The sequence below is a fragment of the Haliotis asinina genome, chromosome 9 (genome assembly GCF_037392515.1).
Source record: "Haliotis asinina isolate JCU_RB_2024 chromosome 9, JCU_Hal_asi_v2, whole genome shotgun sequence".
NCBI classification, from domain to species: Eukaryota; Metazoa; Mollusca; class Gastropoda; order Lepetellida; family Haliotidae; genus Haliotis; species Haliotis asinina.
Genome location: NC_090288.1, coordinates 36145463 through 36167393, shown reverse-complemented (window position 1 = coordinate 36167393; position 21931 = coordinate 36145463). Strand labels below are relative to the sequence as shown.

The following is a 21931-nucleotide window of genomic DNA, read 5'->3' as shown; positions in this document are numbered from 1 at the left end:
TCCCGTCTTGGTTTTGTAAGAGAACTTTTTACTAGATTTGGAAGATATCCACTCTAGTGGGTATTGATTCCCTTCTCTAGCAGCCTGGCTGTATTTGTGGTCGAATGTATATTTGTGATGTAAATATGGCTTATGCGATATATATGTAGTACATGAGGGATCACACAATCAGTGGTAAATAAAACCGTAAAAATGATTCCGCCTTTGTTGTATATTAAGACAAGTTCCAGAGTTAGATGATCCCCAGGAAATTGAGATTGGTAATATGTTGTGCCGCTGAGTGACATGCATTAAACCAAGTAGAAAAATGCCCACAGGAGCCATCAAGTCATTTTCAGCTGGTTTGCTGGAGACAAATTCTAATGAAAACTTCACAGAAAATGTGTTGTGCCCCAGTGAATACAAATGATTGGCAGGGTTCTAATTATGGTAGTGCAATCGCAGCCTACAAACACTTTCACTTTCATACCTTAAACAAGTCTTCAGTAATGTATGCCACTAGTACGTTTGGCTCAAAAGCGGACTTATGAAATGCTGTCTAGCTCCAAAACTAATAACCATACCATGCTCAAAGAAATGCTGATCACAATCAGAACATGATACCAACTTTCTGAAGCTTTTGCAGAATGTTTTTCCTTATAGCAAAACTATCATTAAAAATATTGACACAGTTCACTATTTGTTCCGAGGGAGGAGTGCAGAGAAAGGGACAGCTAGGTGTGCAAGGAAGTGTGGGTGAGTGGGTGGGTTTAGTTTTAAGCTGCACTCAGCAATATTCCAGCTATATGGCGGCAGTCTGTAAATAAGACAATCCAGTGATCAACAACATGAGCATTGATCTGCACAATTAGGAACCGATCACGTGTCAACCAAGTCAGTGAGCCTGACCACCTGATCCCGTTAGTCGCCTCTTACGACAAGCATAGTTGCCTTTTGTGGCAAGCATGGGTTGCTGAAGGCCTATTCTACCCTGGGTCCTTCACGGGGCCTTGGTGTACAGCTGTCTGATGGCTTATGGTCATCGTAATTTATTTCTTTCATTGTAGCCCATGATGCAGCATGCCATACCCTGTCAAAAGCCTGTTTAAAATCAATAAAGACATGGTAGATGTCTTGCTGATGGTGACTGTATTTCTCAAACAGAACTGAAGAATGTTGAAGATGTCCCGCAGTACTTCTTCCATAACGAAAAGTGGCCTTCGGCAATGATATCCTCTGTTGGTGTACTTCTCAGTACAGTTTGATTTAAAAGACTAACTCAGACATGAAATGATCATGTCTTACAGTATGGTTCAAAATTATTGAGAATAGCTAAAGCATTTCATATTATTAAACGAGAACAAATCAGATAAAATTGAATGTATTGTGAAAGTGAACTGACCTTTTCATGTTGTGTAGGTAACAATTTAATATTTTATCAAGTCTCCTTGAGCTTCACGGCACAGTCTAAGACGGGTAGGCATACTTCCTATCAGAGAGGTTAGTGTCTCGTGAGTTATGCAGTCCCAGTATCGGACCACTTCTCTCTTCATGTCTTCAATTTTTGTCAACCCCTTTTGATTCACTCATTCCTTCATCATCCCCCAAATGTTCTCAATGGGATTTAAGTCAGGACTATATGCAGGAAATGGTAATGCAGTCACATTTTTCTCCTGAAACCACTGCTTGGCATGTTTTGCGGTGTGTTTAGGATCATTATCTTGCTGCAAAATCCAGTCATTTCCATAAAACACATGTGCACTTGGAAGGAGAAAATGATCTAATATGTTAGTGTAGCGTTGACTTGTCAGATTTCCCTCAAACACACACAGCGGGGTCGTTCCTAATAAGGATATCCCTCCCCATACATGAACCTTTGGGCTGTATTTAGGTAGTCGATACAACGGTGCTGACGCAGACTTTGTCCATATTTTCACATTATTGGGATATACCCATATTGAGCTTTCATCAGTAAAAATCACATTTTCCCAGTCAAAGTTTTCATGTGCCAAACACCACTCAATACGCCTGTCTTTATGTTCTTGTTTCATGAGAGGAGAAGGAATTCCAGTCTTTTTCTCCCATCCAAGATCAATCAAATTTCTTCTAACTGTAGATTTTGATACAACTGTTGATCCCCTTTCTATCATTTCATACCTGATGTTGGAGATGCTTGCCCTTTGCTTTTTAGATGCTAAAATTCCCAGCCGGACGCGATATGATACGTCCAATTTTCTGGGTCTCCCTGCTCCTTTCTGGTGCCCAAAATCCTTTCCCTCTTTAAAATTCTTCCTAATCCTATACACAGTAGAAAGAGGAGTTCCTGTTCTCTCTGCCAATGTATTTACATCATCAATTCCTTGATTACACAACTCAAAAATCAACCTCCTTTTATCTTCAGCAGACATTGTTGACAGTGCTGAGGAAAATGATGTCTGCTACAAATTCAGGGGAGGTAACTCTAATTGTACTATACTCAGTAGGCCAAGATGAGTTACCTCCCTTATACCATTACTTAGTTTTAAGTATCAGTGAATCAGTTGAGGTATCCCTTCTTTTATTCCATACAATAGACATGAAAAGGCCTGTGCAATCCTCTTGTTTGAAAAACATAGGTAATTACATTTTCTACCATTTACACAGTATTGAACAAGTATGGTGCTTCCATTATTTTCAATTCAGTGTTATTAATTACAGAGTGTCACTGATGTAGAGGAAATGAGAACGTTCTTAACAGCTACAAAAAATGTTTAATCCCAGTGTCACTATCAAAAGCATACATGAACCAACATGGATTGCTGAACACCCATTACAATCCGTGCCAGCATTGGTCTTCAGCAACCCATGCTTACATGAGGTGACTGATGGACTTGGTTCACATGTCCCCATATGCCAACTTCACAGATCGATGCTGATTACTGGATTGTCTGGTCCAGATTTGATAATTTACAAACTGCCACCATACAGCTGGAATATTGCTGAGGTGTAGAGTTAAACACATTAAAACAACAAACAAGATGACAAAAAACAAACAAAACAGAAACCAAAGAAATATGAAAACTCATTATTTTATTTTGTGAGTTCACCAATATGCTTGGGAAGTTGCAATGGGAGGGACCCAAGCTGCAGACTGGATTCGTCTTCCTGCATTATGATCTGACACAGATGAGTACATACATGTTTACTTCGCTTCAAAGTTACGAACAAGGTCTCCATGGCAACAGGCATTATGAGGAATCACTGGAAGCTTATCAGGTTACTGGTAGTGTTGGATAATAGGGATAACAAGCTGTTACTACACTTGGTCACTAGACAGTTGATTTTATACGAAGATTTTCTTCATCAAACTCTGCAAATGCAAATGCAAATGCAAACACTAATAGAACAACAACAGTTACAGAGTTAGTCCCATTTGGCTGACAGCTGCCTTTCTGATTCCAACCAATCAGGTTACACTGGCCTCATCTTTCAGTAAACTACTTAAAATGAGAAATAGTTTGATCCAATGGGATGAACAGTTTATGGTGGTACTGCTGTCATTAAAGTAACCAAGACAGCTTTTAACATCACCTTTCTGTACAGTACATTATTAATTTTTCTGGGAGGGTGGGGGGAGGGTGGGTGTCATTCACATTGTACATGCAACTCCATAAACATCATCATTATTCTCCCTACCCATAAATTATGAATGGTCCTTAACTTGTAAACTTGATCCACATGTGAACAGTATCTAATCAAGTGCATTTTTTCATTTGGCTTCATCATTGAGTAATATGTTAATTATTGTGTTATAAAGTGTTTGGGCTTGACAACCCCAGATTTCTGAATGTATAAGTGCTTTGTATACTTCAAAGGGCACACACATACACATGCATGCGGTTCAGAAAACATACACATGTATATGGTCCAGAAAGGTGGACCAGGGAGTGCATGCCGCACACTAAATATGCACAAGTGACCTAAAGCAGATACACTGAATTTCAATTCATTCCAGTCAAGCAGTTGTTGAGATTCTGTGTTCACAGTTACCACCAAGAACTAGATTCCCATAAGCTCAACTGACAGGTTGAAGTCACTATTTTATACCTTGATGACCCTTGCTCCTGAATATTATCAAGGTCACTGATCACAACACTTCCAATTACTTGAAGAGTATGGTTTTAGCAATATTCCATGTGTATCACGATGAGAACACCAGAAATGGGCTGCACACATAATACCAATCTGGAGAATTGAAACCAGGTTTTCAAACGATCAGATGCTACCCAACCACCCTCGTAAGTAGTAGAAGCAGCATTAATAGTAGCGTATGTATATGTCCACCTTGATACAAAGCTGCTCTCGCAATGCTCAATAAAAAAACACGGCCCTGAGTTAAGGTGTGCTTTTACATCATTTAAAGCATTGTTTTATATCCTTAGCAAACCCATGCTTTAACCTAACATTTTAACCAATTATCACCTGATGGTTGACACGATGAGCATCAAAAACCTGCTATCAAAGAGGACCCAATGTATTCAGTTGCCTCTGAGACATGCACATGGTGCTGGAGATTGTTACATTGAATCCCAGTTATGGTATACAAATATCATGACCAGCAAATTACACTCTACCCGTACTCCTAGCTCACAACTAAGCGGGATGACATCGACTTCCTGAGATGTCAAGGGAACAAAAATGTGTTCAAATGTTTTGGAAATACAAATTTCAATACTACTTCAAAAAGGACAAGACAAGGAATGGATGGTTGTGGGACATCATAGGTTATCTCAAGCTGTACACACAGTGAGGCTTCATTTGATTTTTAGTAAAGATGCATTGTAAACGTATTTCAGTTAATAACTTAACAATTCATCAAATGAAATGTTTCTCTAGTTGGGTTGAGTCCCATCCAGGATTTGAACCCACACCTTCTGAGTCAAGCATCCAATTGGCAGCACAAAAAGTCAGCCACTTAACCTGCTCACCCATCACGACTTCTATAGAAAATTAGATGGGAGACTTTGTGTGCTGGCGACTCGATGCCTGGCTCTGTGGGTTCGATTCTCTGATGGCACTCACCCAGCAAAACTAATAGAATCTGTACTTTCCTATGAAAGTGTAATCCAAAACATAACATATGTTACACCTGACCCTTGTCTAAATGGGATTGCCTTTTCACGGATCAGATAACCTTCAGTGCAGAGTTTACTCTTTTTTTAATAACTAATGGACATGCTGATGAATGAAAATGGATATGGACAAACCTTATCTTTTACCAAACACAAACAAGTCCCCCATGTTATGTCTCACATGGTCAATTATTATGCTTCTAAGCTGAGTTACAAATCCACTAACACAACACTACAGTGTATCAGGGATATAACATCCTTTTTCTTCACAACAAGAAAAATACCTCACATTTCATTTGTAAACAATTCCAACGATTTAATCATATTTTGTAAATTATTTCATTAATGATTTGTTAACAGAAAAAATGTAACAGCTCTCAATAATTATATCTAATCTAAATATTTCAAAATTCATTTACAAAACTGCATCAAAAGAGATACATTATGGCTGATTTGCATTAATTATAATTTCACCAAACAGCAACAATGACTTCATTATTAAAGAACCTTAAATTCATGCCTCAGACAACAGATGTATATATTCAAAAAATGAAACACTAAGTTTACAGTTTCAGTATTCTTAGTAAACCCTCAGATGTGAGGTGCTAGGGTTTGCAAGCCAAAAATGGATCTAAGTGGGTATTGGTGTACAGCAATACATTCATGTTAACATGTAGCTACAAGCAGTGCTGTACACACTGTGTACATTCAGGGATTGTCCGAAACACTTGTGAGAGACTGTACATCCACAGCAGACAAAGACAACATTGGTATCTAGCGGCCACTGTCGTCATGTCTTCTTCCCCTTTGCTGCCTCTTGTGCTGCTTTCTTGGCTTTGACGATTTCACATAATTCCTGCAACAAAGACAGTATTGATCAGAACATACACTGATGAATTTCTGAAAAGCAGTTGGGCAAAACATGCTCAAGCTGTTGATCACTGGACTGTCTGTTCTAGATTTGTGTACAGTCATCCCTTGCCATAACGCGGGTCCACGGATGACCATCCGCGTTATTAGACATCTGTGTTATAGTACCTATTACATAATGTGGAACAAACGCCGAGTTAGATCGTATATTCCAAGGACATAACAAAACTGCTGTTTTGTCCAGTAAAAATATATTGTATTGTTGAAGGTGAAAATAAACAAACTTTGAAAATGAAAATATATATATGTACGGGAAACTTTGCAATCAAAAATCACTTCCTGTTATCAAAGACGTATATTCACGTGAATATACGTTTTTTGTTGTTATTCAACTAAGCCGGAAATAGCGATCAGCTGTGCACAGATGTTTTGGTCCAATGTACCGGTGATTCAGGTTAAAATGACCCGATAATATTACATCAAAGAATTTCTGTTCCATTATCAGAATATTTTATATATTCAGCTGTTATTGCAACAGATTATTTTACATTGCTATCTGGCTTGTATGTAATGCAAGTTTTCTGAAAACATATTTAACATAACAATGAACACAGGCCGTTACCTGTCTTGATGCAATTTACGTAGGAGACAGTTTGACAAGTCATCGCTGGTTTCCCGCGATACTTGCAACTTTGATTGTAAAAAACCCCAAAAATATTGCCCATTTAACTGTTGAATCTGACTTCAATGAGTCAATAATGCGGGTCTCGGAGTCCATGGATTACGAGACTGTAATCTGTTGGTGACTGCTAAGAATAATGTGAAATTGGTGCTATCGGGAAGGCGTGAAAAACGGACCCTCACGAATGAGGTAAGCGGAAGTTGTACGTGTATAGAATGAGGTAATGCTCTCGCGGTGTTTCCGTTCGGTCAACAATTAAATGAAATTGGGATTGAATTTAATCAAATAAAATGTGGTTTCTGACACCATACATCCTGGGATGACTGTGTCGTACTGCGCTAAAGCGCGGTGTGTTGCATGACAGCAAACATTGTAAGTACTCGTCGTAACTCGACTGATAGCATGTCTTTCATAAGTTACTGCTACGATGTTGGCACGATTATTATTGAGGAAACCCTGCATGTTTTAAGTATGTGAAACACAATGGATATGTATGATAAACACTTTCAGTTGCCATCCGCACTGAATTTCACTAGTTTACGTAAGTTATAAGAGCGCAGCAGCGGATTTGTTGATGAGCTATTTTCGATTTCGTGAAGGGGTGTGATCCCAGTACAACCTTTTTATGGGAGCCACGGATTACCCCGCGGTTTAACCGAATCCACGGTATCGCGAAGCTCGAGGGATGACTGCATTTACAGACTGTCATCACATAGCTGGAATGTTGTTGACAGCAGTGAAAAACTAAACTCTCTTGCAGAGGATTGATTGATTGATTGATTGATTGATTGAGCATGAGCATGAACATTGATCAGTGCAAGTGGGAACTGATGACACATGTCAACCAAGTCAGGGAGTCTGACAACCCAATCTTCTAATCCAGACTTTCATGGGTCTTTAATTATGGGAAAGAAAGCCTAAGCTGATAAAGGACACACATAACAGCCCTCAGCGCTAGAACTGACTACAAGAGCATCCTCACAACTAATTTAGCGTTTTAGTCAGTATTCCAGGCTATCAACTTGCGGAACTATACACAAATAGTAACCATGTTATCAGAAACCATTAAGTGTATACACTTCAAATATCTGTGTACTGGGCACATTTTTGTTTGTTGGTTAAATCCATTCAGCCATCTCGTGCTTGATTGGGTGGTGAAAGGTTGCTCAACGGTTAGCTGAGAGCCCTTCTACTATTAGTACAGTAGAATAATACTGAGCCAAAGTTTACTTAGACTGCAATATTTTCGCTCCCTACTGGCCTCTTCCAATTCTGTACCACTTGTTTACTCTATCACATACTGTTGTTAATGTTAATCCGCTGTTTGTCACAACATACCATGTACATTAGCTTCTCACTACCTGGTTGTATTCACATTTAGCTTGATAATGATGTAAGAATCTACATCGAAACGTTGCTTAATGTAATAAACAAGAAGTTGTAATCCATAAAGCTGTATGTTTCATTTTTGCAATATCAAAGTTACAAGCCAAGGCTTCTAAATATTTCAGTCTGGCTCACTCAATCTGTGATAGATAGTATGAGCAAATTACACAGCATTAAGTTGACACACAATCGATCAAATCACTATGCTGACGATTCGATCCATTATAGCATCTTGAAACCAGCCTTGCAAGCCTTGTGGCATCCAAGCCAGGTTGATATATTTGATTATTACCTTGTATCTCTTCATGCAGTCCTTCTTGCTGCGTAGAGGTAGACACTCAGCAATTCTCTCCCATCTGTCAGGTGTACTGGCATTAAATGTCTTGAGGGCTTGCTCCAGGAGTTTCTGCTCATCCGAGGTCCAGGGGGCGGGGTTGGTGCCAGTCTCCCGGATCTGCTGTTCAGCAATACCTGTAGGGAGAAGAGCGAGCGAGCGAGCGAGCGAGTTGGTGGGTGGGTAGATGGGTTTGTGGGTTGTTAAATAAGTGGTTGGACAGGCAAGTGAGAGAGTGAGTAAGTATTTCTCCATATATCACAAACCTTATCACCAATGTGGGCAATCAAACCCAGAGTGATTTTAACATTACATGCAACAGTTTGAGGACCTATTCTTTAAGGATATTCCAGCAATACCATGGTGAGGGACCTCAGACACTGGCTTCACACAGTGGCTATCACACCACCCCAACTCCTAAGGAGGGAAATGTGTTAAAACTCACTCATTTAGCATGTTGAGATGTGAGGTGGAGTTAAACGCTGCATTCAAGACAATCTCACTTTCAAAGCAATGTTTATTCAAGCGTTGGAACTCATACTACATTTGACAATTTTAGTGTACTGAAATACAGGTAGGGGAAAGCTGTAAAGCCCTGACCCTAAACATTATGCTGACTGATCATGGTAAAGCCTAGACACGGGACCCAGGCTGTTCTTATCTTATAGGGAACCTTGGTAAACATGATGTTCTGTGATGTTCTGAGACCTAATGAGCATGGTCTTACGCCGCTTTTAGCAACATCCCAGTAATGTGAGTATGGAATGAAACCTATGTGCTCACACTTAGTTCAAAGACTACCACACAACAAGATGACTTACTCTCCATCCTCTGACTGGGAACATCCTGCATCCCAGAAGCAGCAGCCTTGTGTTCGTGCAGGAACTTCTCATAGGCCTTCTTCTGGGCTTCTTCCTTCAGGAAGGAATCTAAAAACACAAAACCTCTTGAAATACACATACATAACTATATACATTCCTATTCTTTCAGGGCATGAAACTCAAAATTTCAACCAGACCACGGGGCTGGTGAGAAGTAAAACTTTCCAGCCCTGACCAAAAATTACCTGCCCACAAAATATGCTTATATAATATCTAACTTTTAACCTGACCGTCTGTCAGGTGAATTTCAGACTCTGGAAGTCTGTGTTGAAAGTAACCTGTTCCAGGTGGTTGGACAGGCGGTTATTTCAAACACTGATCCTATGCATGATTTCTCGGTCAGCATTTAATCTGCCCAGGTCAAATATTTCTTTGTGGAATGTTCAAGTAAAGCCGCTAGTTATCTGCTTTGTCAAAGGCTACAGAGCCACAGCAGTTATCAACCTTGTCAAGTGTGAAAAGCAGGGCAAGAGTTATCTACCATGTTGCAGGGTACAGAACAGCAGCAAGAGTTGAGTGAGTTTAGTTCCAACTAAATATGTAAATAGTCTGGACCAGACAATCTAGTGATCAACAGCATGAGAATCGAAGTGCGCAAATGGGAGCTGAGGACATGTGTCAACCAAGTCAGCGCACCTGACCCCGTTAGTTGCCTCTTTCAACAAGCATAGTCACCTTTTATGGCAAGCATGGGTTGCTGAAGACCTGTTCTACCACGGATCGTCACAGGTCAAACAGCAGCAAGAAAAAAACTAGATGTCAAACAGTACAAGACACAGCAAATGCATTTGAAATGGAGGGCTTGAGATGTGAATCTTACCAAGCCAAGGGAGATAACTAAGTCTACAAGCCCAGTTTCCACCTTTGTTGAAAGGGCTGAAATTTCAGAATTAAGCTATGCCTGGGCAAAACAAGTCTGCAGATAGTCTATTCAAAACACCATGAAATTGACATCCTGTTTGTAAATTACCTTTCAGGCTTGGTGAATTGATAGATTTTTAAAGTAGGTGTAGCTGAAGTAGACTGAACAACTTTGTGAGACAAGATCTATTAAAATAGAGAGATCTTAAAGGTTCATCAATTTGTCTTGTTGCTGATCACATAGTCTTGACTGGGTGCTATCATCTTGTTAGAAACAAAGCAACTTACCATTTTTCTGTAAATCCTTTGCCTTGCCTAGTACATCCTTGGCATTTTTATTGCTACCTGTCACATGCTGTCCTATAAACTTGGCTATCACCTCCCACCTGTAACAAAATACAAACAAAGAATGTAACTGAATGAAGCCTCTATGTCCCTCAAACCATCAGATCTATCTATGTGCCAAGTTTGGTAAAGAAATAGTCAATGGTTTTAAAGTTCTGCTCCAGAAAAGAGCACTCCCACAAATTTCAGTTGAAGTCAAACTTGTTGCTATGGAAACACCAAACATATTTAAGTCAGAAAACAAAACTACCAAAAGGCACCAGTTCACCACCAAATCTATGTGCCAAGTTTGGTGAAGAAATAGTCAACGGTTTTAGAGATCTACTCGAGAAAAGAGCACTACCACTAAATACAGTCTAAGTCAAACATGTTGCCATGGAAACTCAAAAAATACTTTACTCAGAATTCCAAAAGTTCTACCCAAGACCTTCACGGGTGTATCCAGTTTGAGATTAACAAAGCCAGTATCAGTCATTTTAACAGAAATGGAAAGGCATGATGGAATAAATAATATCCATTGCTGACACTGAGGCGATGTACACTGACACGTTTCCTCGAATGATTAGAAGAAAAGTAAACTACAACCAACCTATCTTTAGTTCCTGCTGGGAAGAGGTTGACGGCCTTGATAAGGAAAGACAACTCTTCCTCTGTCCATGTCTTCTTCCCCTTGTTACTGTCACTCCCGCTGCTCTTAGTCATGGCCTCAATCTGTTCCCGCTTCTCACGCTCGATGCCATCATTCACTTCTTTTACCTTAACAGTCAATGCATTCATCTAAATCTCACTTCACTTACACAAGGTTTCCAAGCTTCTCTTAATGATGCAGGAATTCCTCTGAATCATTAAAGTAATACTAATAGCTTGAACGACATGATGCAATGGCACAGGCTTCATCCTTTGTGCTTATTACAGAATCAAACACAGGTCTTCTTTTGACACATAGGGGCCTAATGACAGATGGGCACAGGCACACAGAGATTATGCAGACACACACAGATGGACGTAGACACACACGGCAAACACACAGAGATATATGCTGACAAACAGACAGACATACACACAATTCCATCAGCTTGTGAGGGAATTCATTATCATGAGACACATATTCAGTTGTTGATGCTGTTTATGTTACTTACATGTTTCAGGAAAGCATCTTTTGCCTTGTCCTTGTCCCCACAGTTTAGAGATTCATTCAAAGACTGTAACCTACAGGTAAGACAAGAATCACTAGCGTAAGGACAACACATATTGACTAGAGAAAGATAACAATATTTTTCAGGATCTCCCCGACCTCAATTCTCTAAACAGTGTCCAGCAAAAACTACTTACTTTGTGAGTGACAATATTTCTGCCAACTTGTCAACCTCTGTCATATAGTCCAATCTTTCCTTCTCATCACTGGCAAAATATTCGTAGTCCTGCAATGATGGAATACATAATAATTCATTATTAAAATAACCCCTGGTCACCAAAAGTGTGTCTGCTACAATTGCCCTTTCCTTTTTATTTTACAAGTTCATATTTACAGCAAACAGGCAAAATTAAGGTCACTACTTGGATCTTAAAAATACACCCAAGAAACCTTGAGGCACCAGATTTGATTGAGTTTAGTTTTATGCCGCTTATAGCAGTATTCCAACATCGAACCTGGATCTTTGGAATGATGAGCAAACACTTTAGCCACTATACTACTTCATCACACCCTCAAAGTTGAAACAAGTCCAAAATGACGTGATAGAGACATCCGTCACCATGGCCAAATACTGAAACATGAAATCTTGGCCTGGCAAGGCAGAGCTTCACAGAATGAGCATAAAACAATTAAAATTAAGGGACAAATCAAAGACATTCCCTGACCTTTATCACAGTTCGCATTGTCTTCCTTTCCTTCTTCAGTGCCTTCTTCTGAGCTTCTCTTTCCTTCTTGGCTGCAGCTGCCTGTAACAAGGGGAAGATGAGAAACATCACATATCACACTAATGACAGACTGAGTATGGTTTTACACTGCTTTTAGCAATATTCTAGCAATATCACAGAGGTAGACACCCGAAATGGGCTTCACACATTGAACCCATATGGGGAATCAAACCCAGGTCTTTGGTGTGATCAGCAAACACTTCATCCACCAGGCTATTCTAATGCCCCAGAACATGGCATGGCACAGCACAGCACAGCACAGGTAAATGAATACATGATTTAGTCATCACTTGTGCACAAGTTTCTTACACTCTTATACACCTGACTGTTGCTCTCTTTGCACTCTCCCCCATGCCCCCGTAACAAACCATGACCTGTGTCAAAATGTCAGTAAGTTTGGTAAACAACTTTTTGGGTTTTCGGGACATAAATTCTGCAAACATATCCCAAAGTTGGTCGTATGTTTCGATTATGATCAGTGTGTCACTGACTAGAACATGCTCATCGGTTTTCGAGTTTGCTTGCCCTTCATAGGTCAGCTTTTGAGCCAAACAGACAATAACATGTACAATGCTGTGACAAAACGTACCTGTGCTTTAGCTTTATCCTCCTCTTCCTGTTTCTTCCTCCTTTCCTCTTCCTCTGCTTCTCTACGAACCTGTGACAGGAGAACACCATTTGCAAAATATGTTACTGAAAATAAATTTCTTTCACTGAAACCCCAATGTCCCTCAAATATGTACAATATGCCTGAAATAGTGCCAATGTGCTGTTAAATATTAACTTGGGTACAGAATAGGTACAGAAGGACACAGTGATCAGACTGTGTCCACTTTTGTTGATAGCTTCGACACCGAGAGCCAGGAAGGGCTACATATCATAAAATCTTATGGTATGATGCAGTCAATACATCAAATCACAGCATGATCTGGGTACAGTTTCACGTCCTCATGCTGGGTACAGTTTCAAATCCACCAGGTTACAGAGCATGACAACCTGATCGCCAGTTAACTCTTTGGGGACCTGACCTATTCTGACTGGCAGTCAGTTTGGATTTATGCTGTACTCAGCAATATTCCAGCCATATGGCAGCAGTCTGTAAATAATCGAGTCTGGACCAGACAATCCAGTGATCAACAACCAACAAAACTGAGGTACGATGACATGGGTCAACAGGGTAAACGAAGCAGACCAACCAATCCTGTCCGTTACCTCTTATGACAAACATGGGTGACTGAAGACCAATTTTAACCTAGATGTTCATTGGTCTTCTAACCTGAAATCTCCATGCCAAACTACACCAGGATTTTCATACAGTTACTTGTGTAATGTTTGACATCAGTACATTTAACTGGAAACATAGCCAGTTTGATCACAATAAATATACAAGCTGATTCTTGTGACAACTACTTCCTCTTGAAGCCTTACTCTTTCTTCCTCCTCCGCCTTCAACCGTGCTGCTTCCTGCTTGGCCCGCTTGGCTGCCAGCTTCTTCTCCTTCTCCTCATCCTTAAACTTCTGTATGCGAGGATCACAGGCATAGCTATTGTCTACAACACAGAGGCCAGGGATTGTTTTCTCTGACACATTCAAATCCTGGTTTACGCCTCCGAGTGGTTGAGTAGTTGAGTGAGTAAATGTTTGGTAGAGTGAGTGAATGGTTAAGTCAGTGAGTAGTTGATTTAGAGGTTGTGTGGTTGATAGAGTGAGTGAATGGTTAAATGAGTGAGTGAGTGGGTGAACGCTTATGTCAGTGAGTAGTTGATTTAGAGGTTGTTTGGTTGTTAGAGTGAGTGAATGGTTGAGTGAGCAGTTGAGTAACAGAGGGGTTGAGTGGTTGAGTAGTTGAGTAGTTGGTTGGCTGAGTGAATAGCTAAACAAATGAGAGGTTGAGTGAGTGAGTGGTTGAGCGAGCACGCGTGTGTGCCTGCATGTGAGAGATATGAAAATTGTGGCATAAATAATACAGTACATACACTATTGTGATGGAATGTACTACAAATTAGTAACAAAAAACTCAAAGCATATATGTATGAGCTACTTCCACATTATGTTCAAGATCCATCTGTTGGGGCTCCAGGGTGGCTCCATGCCACCACTCAGCAATGAAGTCAATTCTCCAGTATCAATGGATAATCGATTATCAATCTCTGCGATCAATAATAACTACTTAACTGCATTGTCAGTACTTTATTCGATTGTTGTTGCAGTAAGATTACTTCTATAACAAACTTAAAGGGACCGCTAACTCATGCTTGTTATAAACACAGTCCACTATACGCATTTTGACTAACATAAACAGCAGGAGGTCACAGCAAGCTGACTTGTCAAATTTGTCAGTTTGTCAGTTTGTTACAAGGATGTGTAACAGACATAGTTTCAAAGATGATGCAGTTACGTACTGACAATGCATTGTCACTGTTTTGAGTTAATTCTTTCATTATTACTTTGACTGACTCAACTGAAATAACCTGCCTGTCTGAAATAACCAACGACTTATGTGAATGCAGATCCATGTTACCTTGTCATAAACTCACCAACTAACAATCGTATCCTTGAAACTTCTTCCTTCTTCCGCTTCTGTCTAGCTGCCTTGTTCTGCTTTTCAATCCATCTTCTTTCATCACGACTGTTATTCAGAAAATGAAGTTATACCACTGTGTTATGATGAATAGTGTTCCTTCAATAAGACACTGTTTACTCATCTGTATCAAAATCCCAACATTCCTACTGCTGATCCTATCTGCTGAGACAAAGCTAAAACACATGTAAAATTGCCATGGTACCTTACCATTACATTTTCAATACTGTAAATCACAAAATTTTGCAAGTGGAGACCAAGAGGCATTTTTGCATCATGACATTTCTGCAACTTGCCCAGATCTCAAAAACAGATTGCAACTTGACACAATTGGTGATGCATTCCTGAAAACACAACCTGCATAGGCCCAATAAGCTTAAAATAGTTCAACGGATAAGATAAAAGCTATCCATGCTCAGCAGATGGTGTTGGCCATCAAAGAATATGTGTTGCGTGGTTGGCGCCTGTCTGGACTATCGGATGTACTGTTTCTGTAAGTTTTGTTCGAGTATCCCTTGTTTGATATGTGACATGTGAGTAATGCTAGTAATTAGTCTTCCCCAAGTTGTTGTCATTGCTTATTTGATGAATTGTCTAGATCTGTTGTTGTTTATATGAAGTGGTGAGTAATACAGAGATAACTGGACATGTTATTTGTTTATTGTTTATTGCACTTCAGGATCTGGAAATAGTGTCATGATATTTTTGTGAGTTCATGTCATCAGACATCATACTTACTTTTCACCCTTCTCTTTTTCTTCTTCATCTAAATAGGAATATTCTCTCCAAGAATCAAATTCATACCTGGAACAAGAGGTGATAAAGTGACATAACTAAACATGTGTTAAGGAGAGAGTGATTTGAATCACTTAAAACAGGATATATTCTTCATAAGATCAGACTGTCTTTGGTACATGTATATATATTGGAAATGTGATTTTTAAGTGTCTGCAGGAAACAACATTGGGCAATTTTCAAGGTGTGCAGGCATTCTGTAATGTTTCAGGGGGTTGACAATATCCTACAATGTTTAGGGCAGTTGGCACCATCACACAATGTTTCAGGTAGATAACAACATCCCACAATGTTTCAGGTAGATAACAACATCCCAAAATGCTTCAGGTAGATGACAACATCCTACAATGTTTAAGGAAGGTGACAACAGTACACAAAGATTCAGGCAGTTGACAATATCACACAACATTTCAGGTAGGTGACAACATTGCACAATGTTTCAGATAGGTGACAACATTGCACAATGGTGAAGGTAGGTGACAAGATTACACAATGTTTCAGGTAGGTGATAACATTACACAATGTTTCAGGTAGGTGACAACATGACATAATGTTTCAGGTAGGTGACAACAAGACACAATGTTTCAGATAGGTGACAACATTGCACAATGGTGAAGGTAGGTGACAACACACCACATAAGGCATATAGTCGCAATACAGTTGACAATACCATTCACCGAGGGACTTGCAGTGATAATTCAAATGATCCAGAACAGACATACAGTGAAATAAAACAAAGAAGTTCTTCAATGATGGTAACCACTTACCAAAATCCATAAAAGTCGTTGACTTCATCAAATGTGGAATTGTCATCTCCTAGTGGAGGTACTCGCTTCTTATTTGACCACCTAAAACATTGAACAAGGTTATACACAGTTAGGCTTTTCTGTCAAAAGCACTGACGGTTTAAATTCAGAACCATCTAACTTGAATTGCCAAATTTTCATTTATCAAAGAATGTGATAGCCATGAAGATCTGTGTTGGAATTTGTCTACAGCGACCAATTCTAACATGATCGGTGGTCAGGATCACCAACTTGGATGACACATCAACATATCCCAATTACGCATGCTAATGCTCATGCTGTTGACCACTGGACTCTGGGCAAGACATGATTATTCACAGACCATATAGATGGAATAATGCTGAGTGAAGCATTAAACAAATGAAAAACAGTGAACCACTTTCATAGCAATTTACATGGGTATATTTATTTTTAGGTTTTCAGGACTGAAATTCTTTAATCTACTTCACTGAGTAAAGGGCTACAAATGAACAATTAATTTTCACCCCGGTTAGACTTGTGTTCCAGGAAGTTGATTCTGGAACTGTTCACATAAACAAGAGAGAGAACTGCAGGCATATGTGAGAAAGTACTACCTTGCATTCCTTTCAAACACAGGTGTGAAGGTTTCATAGAAGTCCTCTTTTGAGTGTGCTGTAACTGACGGTACGGAATCATCAAATTCAGGATCAACGCTGTCATATGCTCGTCTCTTGGAGGGGGTACCAAGAACCTCGTAGGCTGTAACATTCCACAACCGTCTCTACAAGTATCATTTCTGTCACATAGTAAAGAATCAATGAATAATTCAATCACTAACATTACAGCTGTTAATGTCACTAAATCACAGCTGTTATTTTGACCTAAGTTAAGATCACATACCTCTAGTAATACAAGTGAAATAATCACAGCTCTTATTTTGATGTAAGTTAAGATCACATACCTCTAGTGATACACGTGAAATAATCATCTTCACCGTCCTTCACCTTCAAGCCTCTTGCCTTCCGCTTGTCAGGGTGATGCTTCAAAACTTTCCTTTTATCTGTAAACATGACATATTTTTTTACTTTTCTTCTCTTGCAAGAACAACATGATATATGCCACTGGCTATCAAAAGTCTGGCAATCAAAGGTGTTATCACAATGATAATATGATAAACACAATGTTCATAATACTAACATGCTTGTCATCCTATGATAAACTTAATACATATGGTAAAACTACATACTTGTAACACAACTAAAGTGGATCAGGGTACATATTATGGCAAATAAGGTACATGACAAAAAACACCATGCAGCCAGTGCTACCAATACTTACATGCCCTCTTTATCTGGTCCTCTGTGGCCTTATACCGTAAATTCTTCAATCCTAACACTGCATAGTGATCTTGATGCTGCAATAAGGGTAGCATAACCTTGAACTGACTCCATTTAAAGAGAATGTTGATAATCCTTATTGTCGTACTAAAAATGTGATTTGAATTTATCATCATCATCATCATCATCATCATCATCATCATGATGTCAGTTGCACTGAGCAATGCTCTAACCATATCAATGAACATGAAAACCAGTCACTGACATGAGCCACTTTGCACTTCACAGAGTACGACATTACAGGATATTATCATTGAAGGACATTTATATAGCGCACATATCCAGGCAACTATTGCTTGCTCAAGGCACTGGTATTTGTTTCCCTCGATCACTGGATGTCCGTATCAGCGTCACATCGTATTATCAATTTCAACTCCTTGGGGAGTATACTATTGCTGCCACTAGGTGCACCGAGTTTATTGTGGCTCTCTTACTGTACCTGCAACTAGGTGTATGCATGTATTCATGTGGCCACCATCTGGTCATATACCAACGGATTCGTGGGTTCTTTTAAGTGCACAGGGTTGTGTACTGCACACTAGGGGGTGTGACAACATGGAAAGAGTCTGCACACAAAGTTGACTCCAAGGTTTTTGCACCAGGTCACAGGTGGGCTCGATCCCAATACCTCAAACTCGCTGGATCACATGTCTGACGTTTTAGTCAGTTCGCCCTACTGTGCCCTAACATACATTCAACTAATTCACTGAGTCTGACCATCCCACCGACAACTAGAAAAGGAAACAGGCGATCTCATTTTCACCCCTAACCCATAATCCATCCACTGATATAAGTGACTGAATTTAGTTTTATGCCACTTTTTGCCATAATTCAGAAACATCATGATGATAACACCAAAACTGTGGGAACTGAACCCAGGTCTTCCTTGTGATGAACATATGCTTTATCCACAAGGCTACCCCTCCTGGCCAACACTGTTTTAAGATAAGATTGTTTTATATTATAGTCCACAACAACACATCTTCATGAAGTCAGTCTTTATACACTTTAGCAATATTTCAGCATATCAGACACCAGAAATGACTACACATTGTACATGAGGTTATTTGATCTGGATTTTCAGCATTAGGAGAGAACACTTAAATCACAAGGCAAACCCACCACCCCAGTGATAGTTAGACATGCCAAATGTGTCAGGTTGCCATGCTCAGTGAATTGATTGAATACTGGTCCTTAAACCCTGAAAGCAACAATTGTTCTTCACATACTTGGGTAGAGACTCAATGATTTACAGACTGATGTCATACAGACGGTCTATTGCTGAAGGCAATATTAAACATACACAGGTCTCCTCCTGAAATTCCAGTGAGATGATCATTATCAATTATTCTCACCCAAAATTCACCCATTCATCGTCATAACATTCCTACCTTCCATTCTTTTGGGTCTAAGCCCAGTAGCAGTGCCTCGCTGAATTCATCATCATCATAAATATCAGTCTCACTCTCGGAAGAGCTGGAGCTAGACCGGGAATGATGGGATACTGAATGCTTGTTCTGGAGTCTCTGAGAGTAAGCTTCAAACCAACGACCAACTGGTTCTACCTCCAAGATCAGTGGGTCTGAAAACGGTTGGCACCAACTTTGTCAATGACTTGATTTCACACACAATATTTCTTTAGAATCCACCATAAATAAAGGAACCATCTGGCAGAATTTATAGAAATTGCTAGCTTCCATTCTATGTAAAATAAAGTTGGAACCTCTCTAACAAACAAAATTTTAATGACACTGAAAAAAACTCTTAAAAGATAGATATCCACGTAAATGATTAACATGTTGATATATCCTCCCAGCTTTTAGACAAATCTTGAGAAGATACACGTCGTAATCATAAAATATTGGAGACTGATAATTATTCGATGATATAAGGTATATAATTTATACTCAAAAGTGCATGGAAAAAACGATTTATGAATGTTGTATGAAGCGCCTTACTTGACAACTTTCCAAAGACTTCCGTCGTTTGGCCGTCAGTGGCAACTGGCAACATTTTTCACACAACGTCACTGCAACAATATGTTTGTTTCTGTTACACCAACATGGACATCTTTTCTCTGTAACTCTTCCTATGACTATATACTGTTGACTACTAACACTGCACCGGCGTCTACATCACTTTTGCATGTTTCACTCGCACATGTGACATCGAGGCTCACGAATAGAATCGTAGTATTTACCGACAGTAGAGTACTGACCCACTTTTGTTCGAGAAAGGCTGCTTCACTGCACGTCGGGTATATGGCATACTGGTAATGAAAACATTACATTTTATTAAAAGTGTTTCACTATGTAAGATTTGTTTCTTTACTCCGGTAATATACGACTGGACACAGACATTGCATAATCATTTGAAGAAATGGCATACAGTATATTTTTGACGGGTGAAAATATTCAACGTTGTATTCAGTGGACGGTAAATCAATTTGTTTAGCTATACGCCGCCCCCTCCCACCACTCCCCCACCCCCCCCTCTCTCTCTCTCTCTCTGTGGTGTGTGATATTGTCTAATGCCACGATCAGGGATGTTTCAGCTATATGGCGGAATGTATATGTAAATAATCGGGTCTGGACCATACAATCCAGTGGTCAATAGCATGAGCATCGTTCTACAGAATTGGGATACAGTGATATGTAACACAGATTATATTTGTGATTACACTTTGTAAAGTACATATAGTGGTACTTTTGTTGAGTTGAGTCCCGTCCGAGGTTGGAACCCGCACTCTCAAAGTCAGGCACCTGATCGCTAGCACGCAAAGTCAGTCGTCTAACCCACTCGGCCACCGCGGCTTTCTGAATGGCATTGCATGTGTCAACCAAGTGAGCGAGTCAGATCACTTGATCTTACGAGCAATCGTTGCTGATGACAAATTAAACCTGTCTTCACTGGAAACCAGAGCTTGATAACATGCCAACCGAGATACGGTCATACACATGCAGTCAGTCGGGACACTAGGGGACAACGGTATCTTGTTGTTTTCATGGTACGGGCTCAGTGTACAAAGCGAAAGTAAGTTGCATTTGACACCAGTGATGTTCTTCACACATGTGTGGTAATCGAACCGAGGTTTCAGGGTGACAACACTTACACGACTGGGCTACCCTACCGTCCACAAAGAGAGATAGATGGGTGAGTGAATGAGTTTATTTGTAGGCCATTTTTTCAATATTTCAGCAATATCATGGCGGCGCACATCACAAATGAACTTCACAACTTCACACATGTCGGGAATTGAACTGCTGCTTCGGCATGGCCAGCCAACGCTTTAACGACTAGACTATGTCTTTATAACGGGAAGATACCTACTTCCTAATGAGCATGATTCGTTGACAATATAATGTGTATATGATTCTGTTTGTTGCATGCATGATGTTGATATGATATTGGTGATTGGGATGGAGTGAAGAGGGGTGGGATGCATCCCTGGAGAGGCACCCCCAAAACCCCTGCCAACAGAACATGCATATGCAGCGTTTCTGCGGCGTCAAACACTAATCCGGCTATCAGTCCTGAACCTCAGAAATCGACTTTCGTCATACCAGTGAACCCTTTCTTATGACGTCATATTTCACTGACGCCGGGCCTGGTTCCAAGCCAGTCGTGCTGCTAAAGCTCTAGGGGAAACAACTAGCACGTCAAAGGTCGTCTTTCTCTAAACAAGGCCATTTTAGTCGAATTCGGGCCTTTCTGCTAGACAAACGACGATGTGGAAGTCACACGCTTTCTAACTCGCCACGTGAAAGGACGAAGTCGTGTGATTCTGCCAAGAGCATGATCCTCCCTGTTACTTAGTAATTGTTATTCGTGAGGAACCTAAATAGCCCTGTTACATGCCAGCGCTCCACATAGAGAGAACTTGCAATATTTATACAGTTGAGGAGACCGTTTGGTTGTTTAACAGCCACGAAATCTATAGAATCAATATTATTATTATTTTTATGTAATAATATATAATTTTTAACAGTAACGAATGGTCCCATTTAAAAAGGAGCCCCAGT

General features: G+C 39.9%; 1 protein-coding gene across 1 annotated transcript; it reads right to left on the bottom strand.

Annotated features, from left to right (window-relative positions):
- Positions 1-3031: 3031 nt before the first annotated feature.
- On the bottom strand, positions 3032-20098 carry LOC137296133 (dnaJ homolog subfamily C member 2-like). The gene is made up of 18 exons (XM_067827834.1): positions 19868-20098; positions 19301-19491; positions 17851-17926; positions 17474-17572; positions 17127-17271; positions 16513-16593; positions 15689-15754; positions 14907-14998; positions 13798-13919; positions 12959-13027; positions 12310-12390; positions 11782-11870; positions 11589-11658; positions 11039-11205; positions 10393-10490; positions 9184-9291; positions 8321-8499; positions 3032-5946 (listed from the first exon to the last, which is right to left on the bottom strand). The coding sequence occupies exons 1-18, from the start codon at positions 19920-19922 to the stop codon at positions 5881-5883; spliced, it is 1854 nt and encodes a 617-aa protein (XP_067683935.1). The 5' UTR covers positions 19923-20098; the 3' UTR covers positions 3032-5880.
- Between the last annotated feature and the right edge of the window lie 1833 nt (positions 20099-21931).

Excerpts from the sequence above, each read along its gene's own strand:
- LOC137296133 (XM_067827834.1), bottom strand. The coding sequence starts at position 19,922 with ATGTTGCCAGTTGCCACTGACGGCCAAACGACGGAAGTCTTTGGAAAG. Across the intron at positions 16,594-17,126 it reads GTGTTTGAAAGGAATGCAAG|GTGGTCAAATAAGAAGCGAG; the intron begins GTAGTACTTTCT and ends TCAATGTTTTAG. Across the intron at positions 15,755-16,512 it reads AACGACTTTTATGGATTTTG|GTATGAATTTGATTCTTGGA; the intron begins GTAAGTGGTTAC and ends CTCTTGTTCCAG.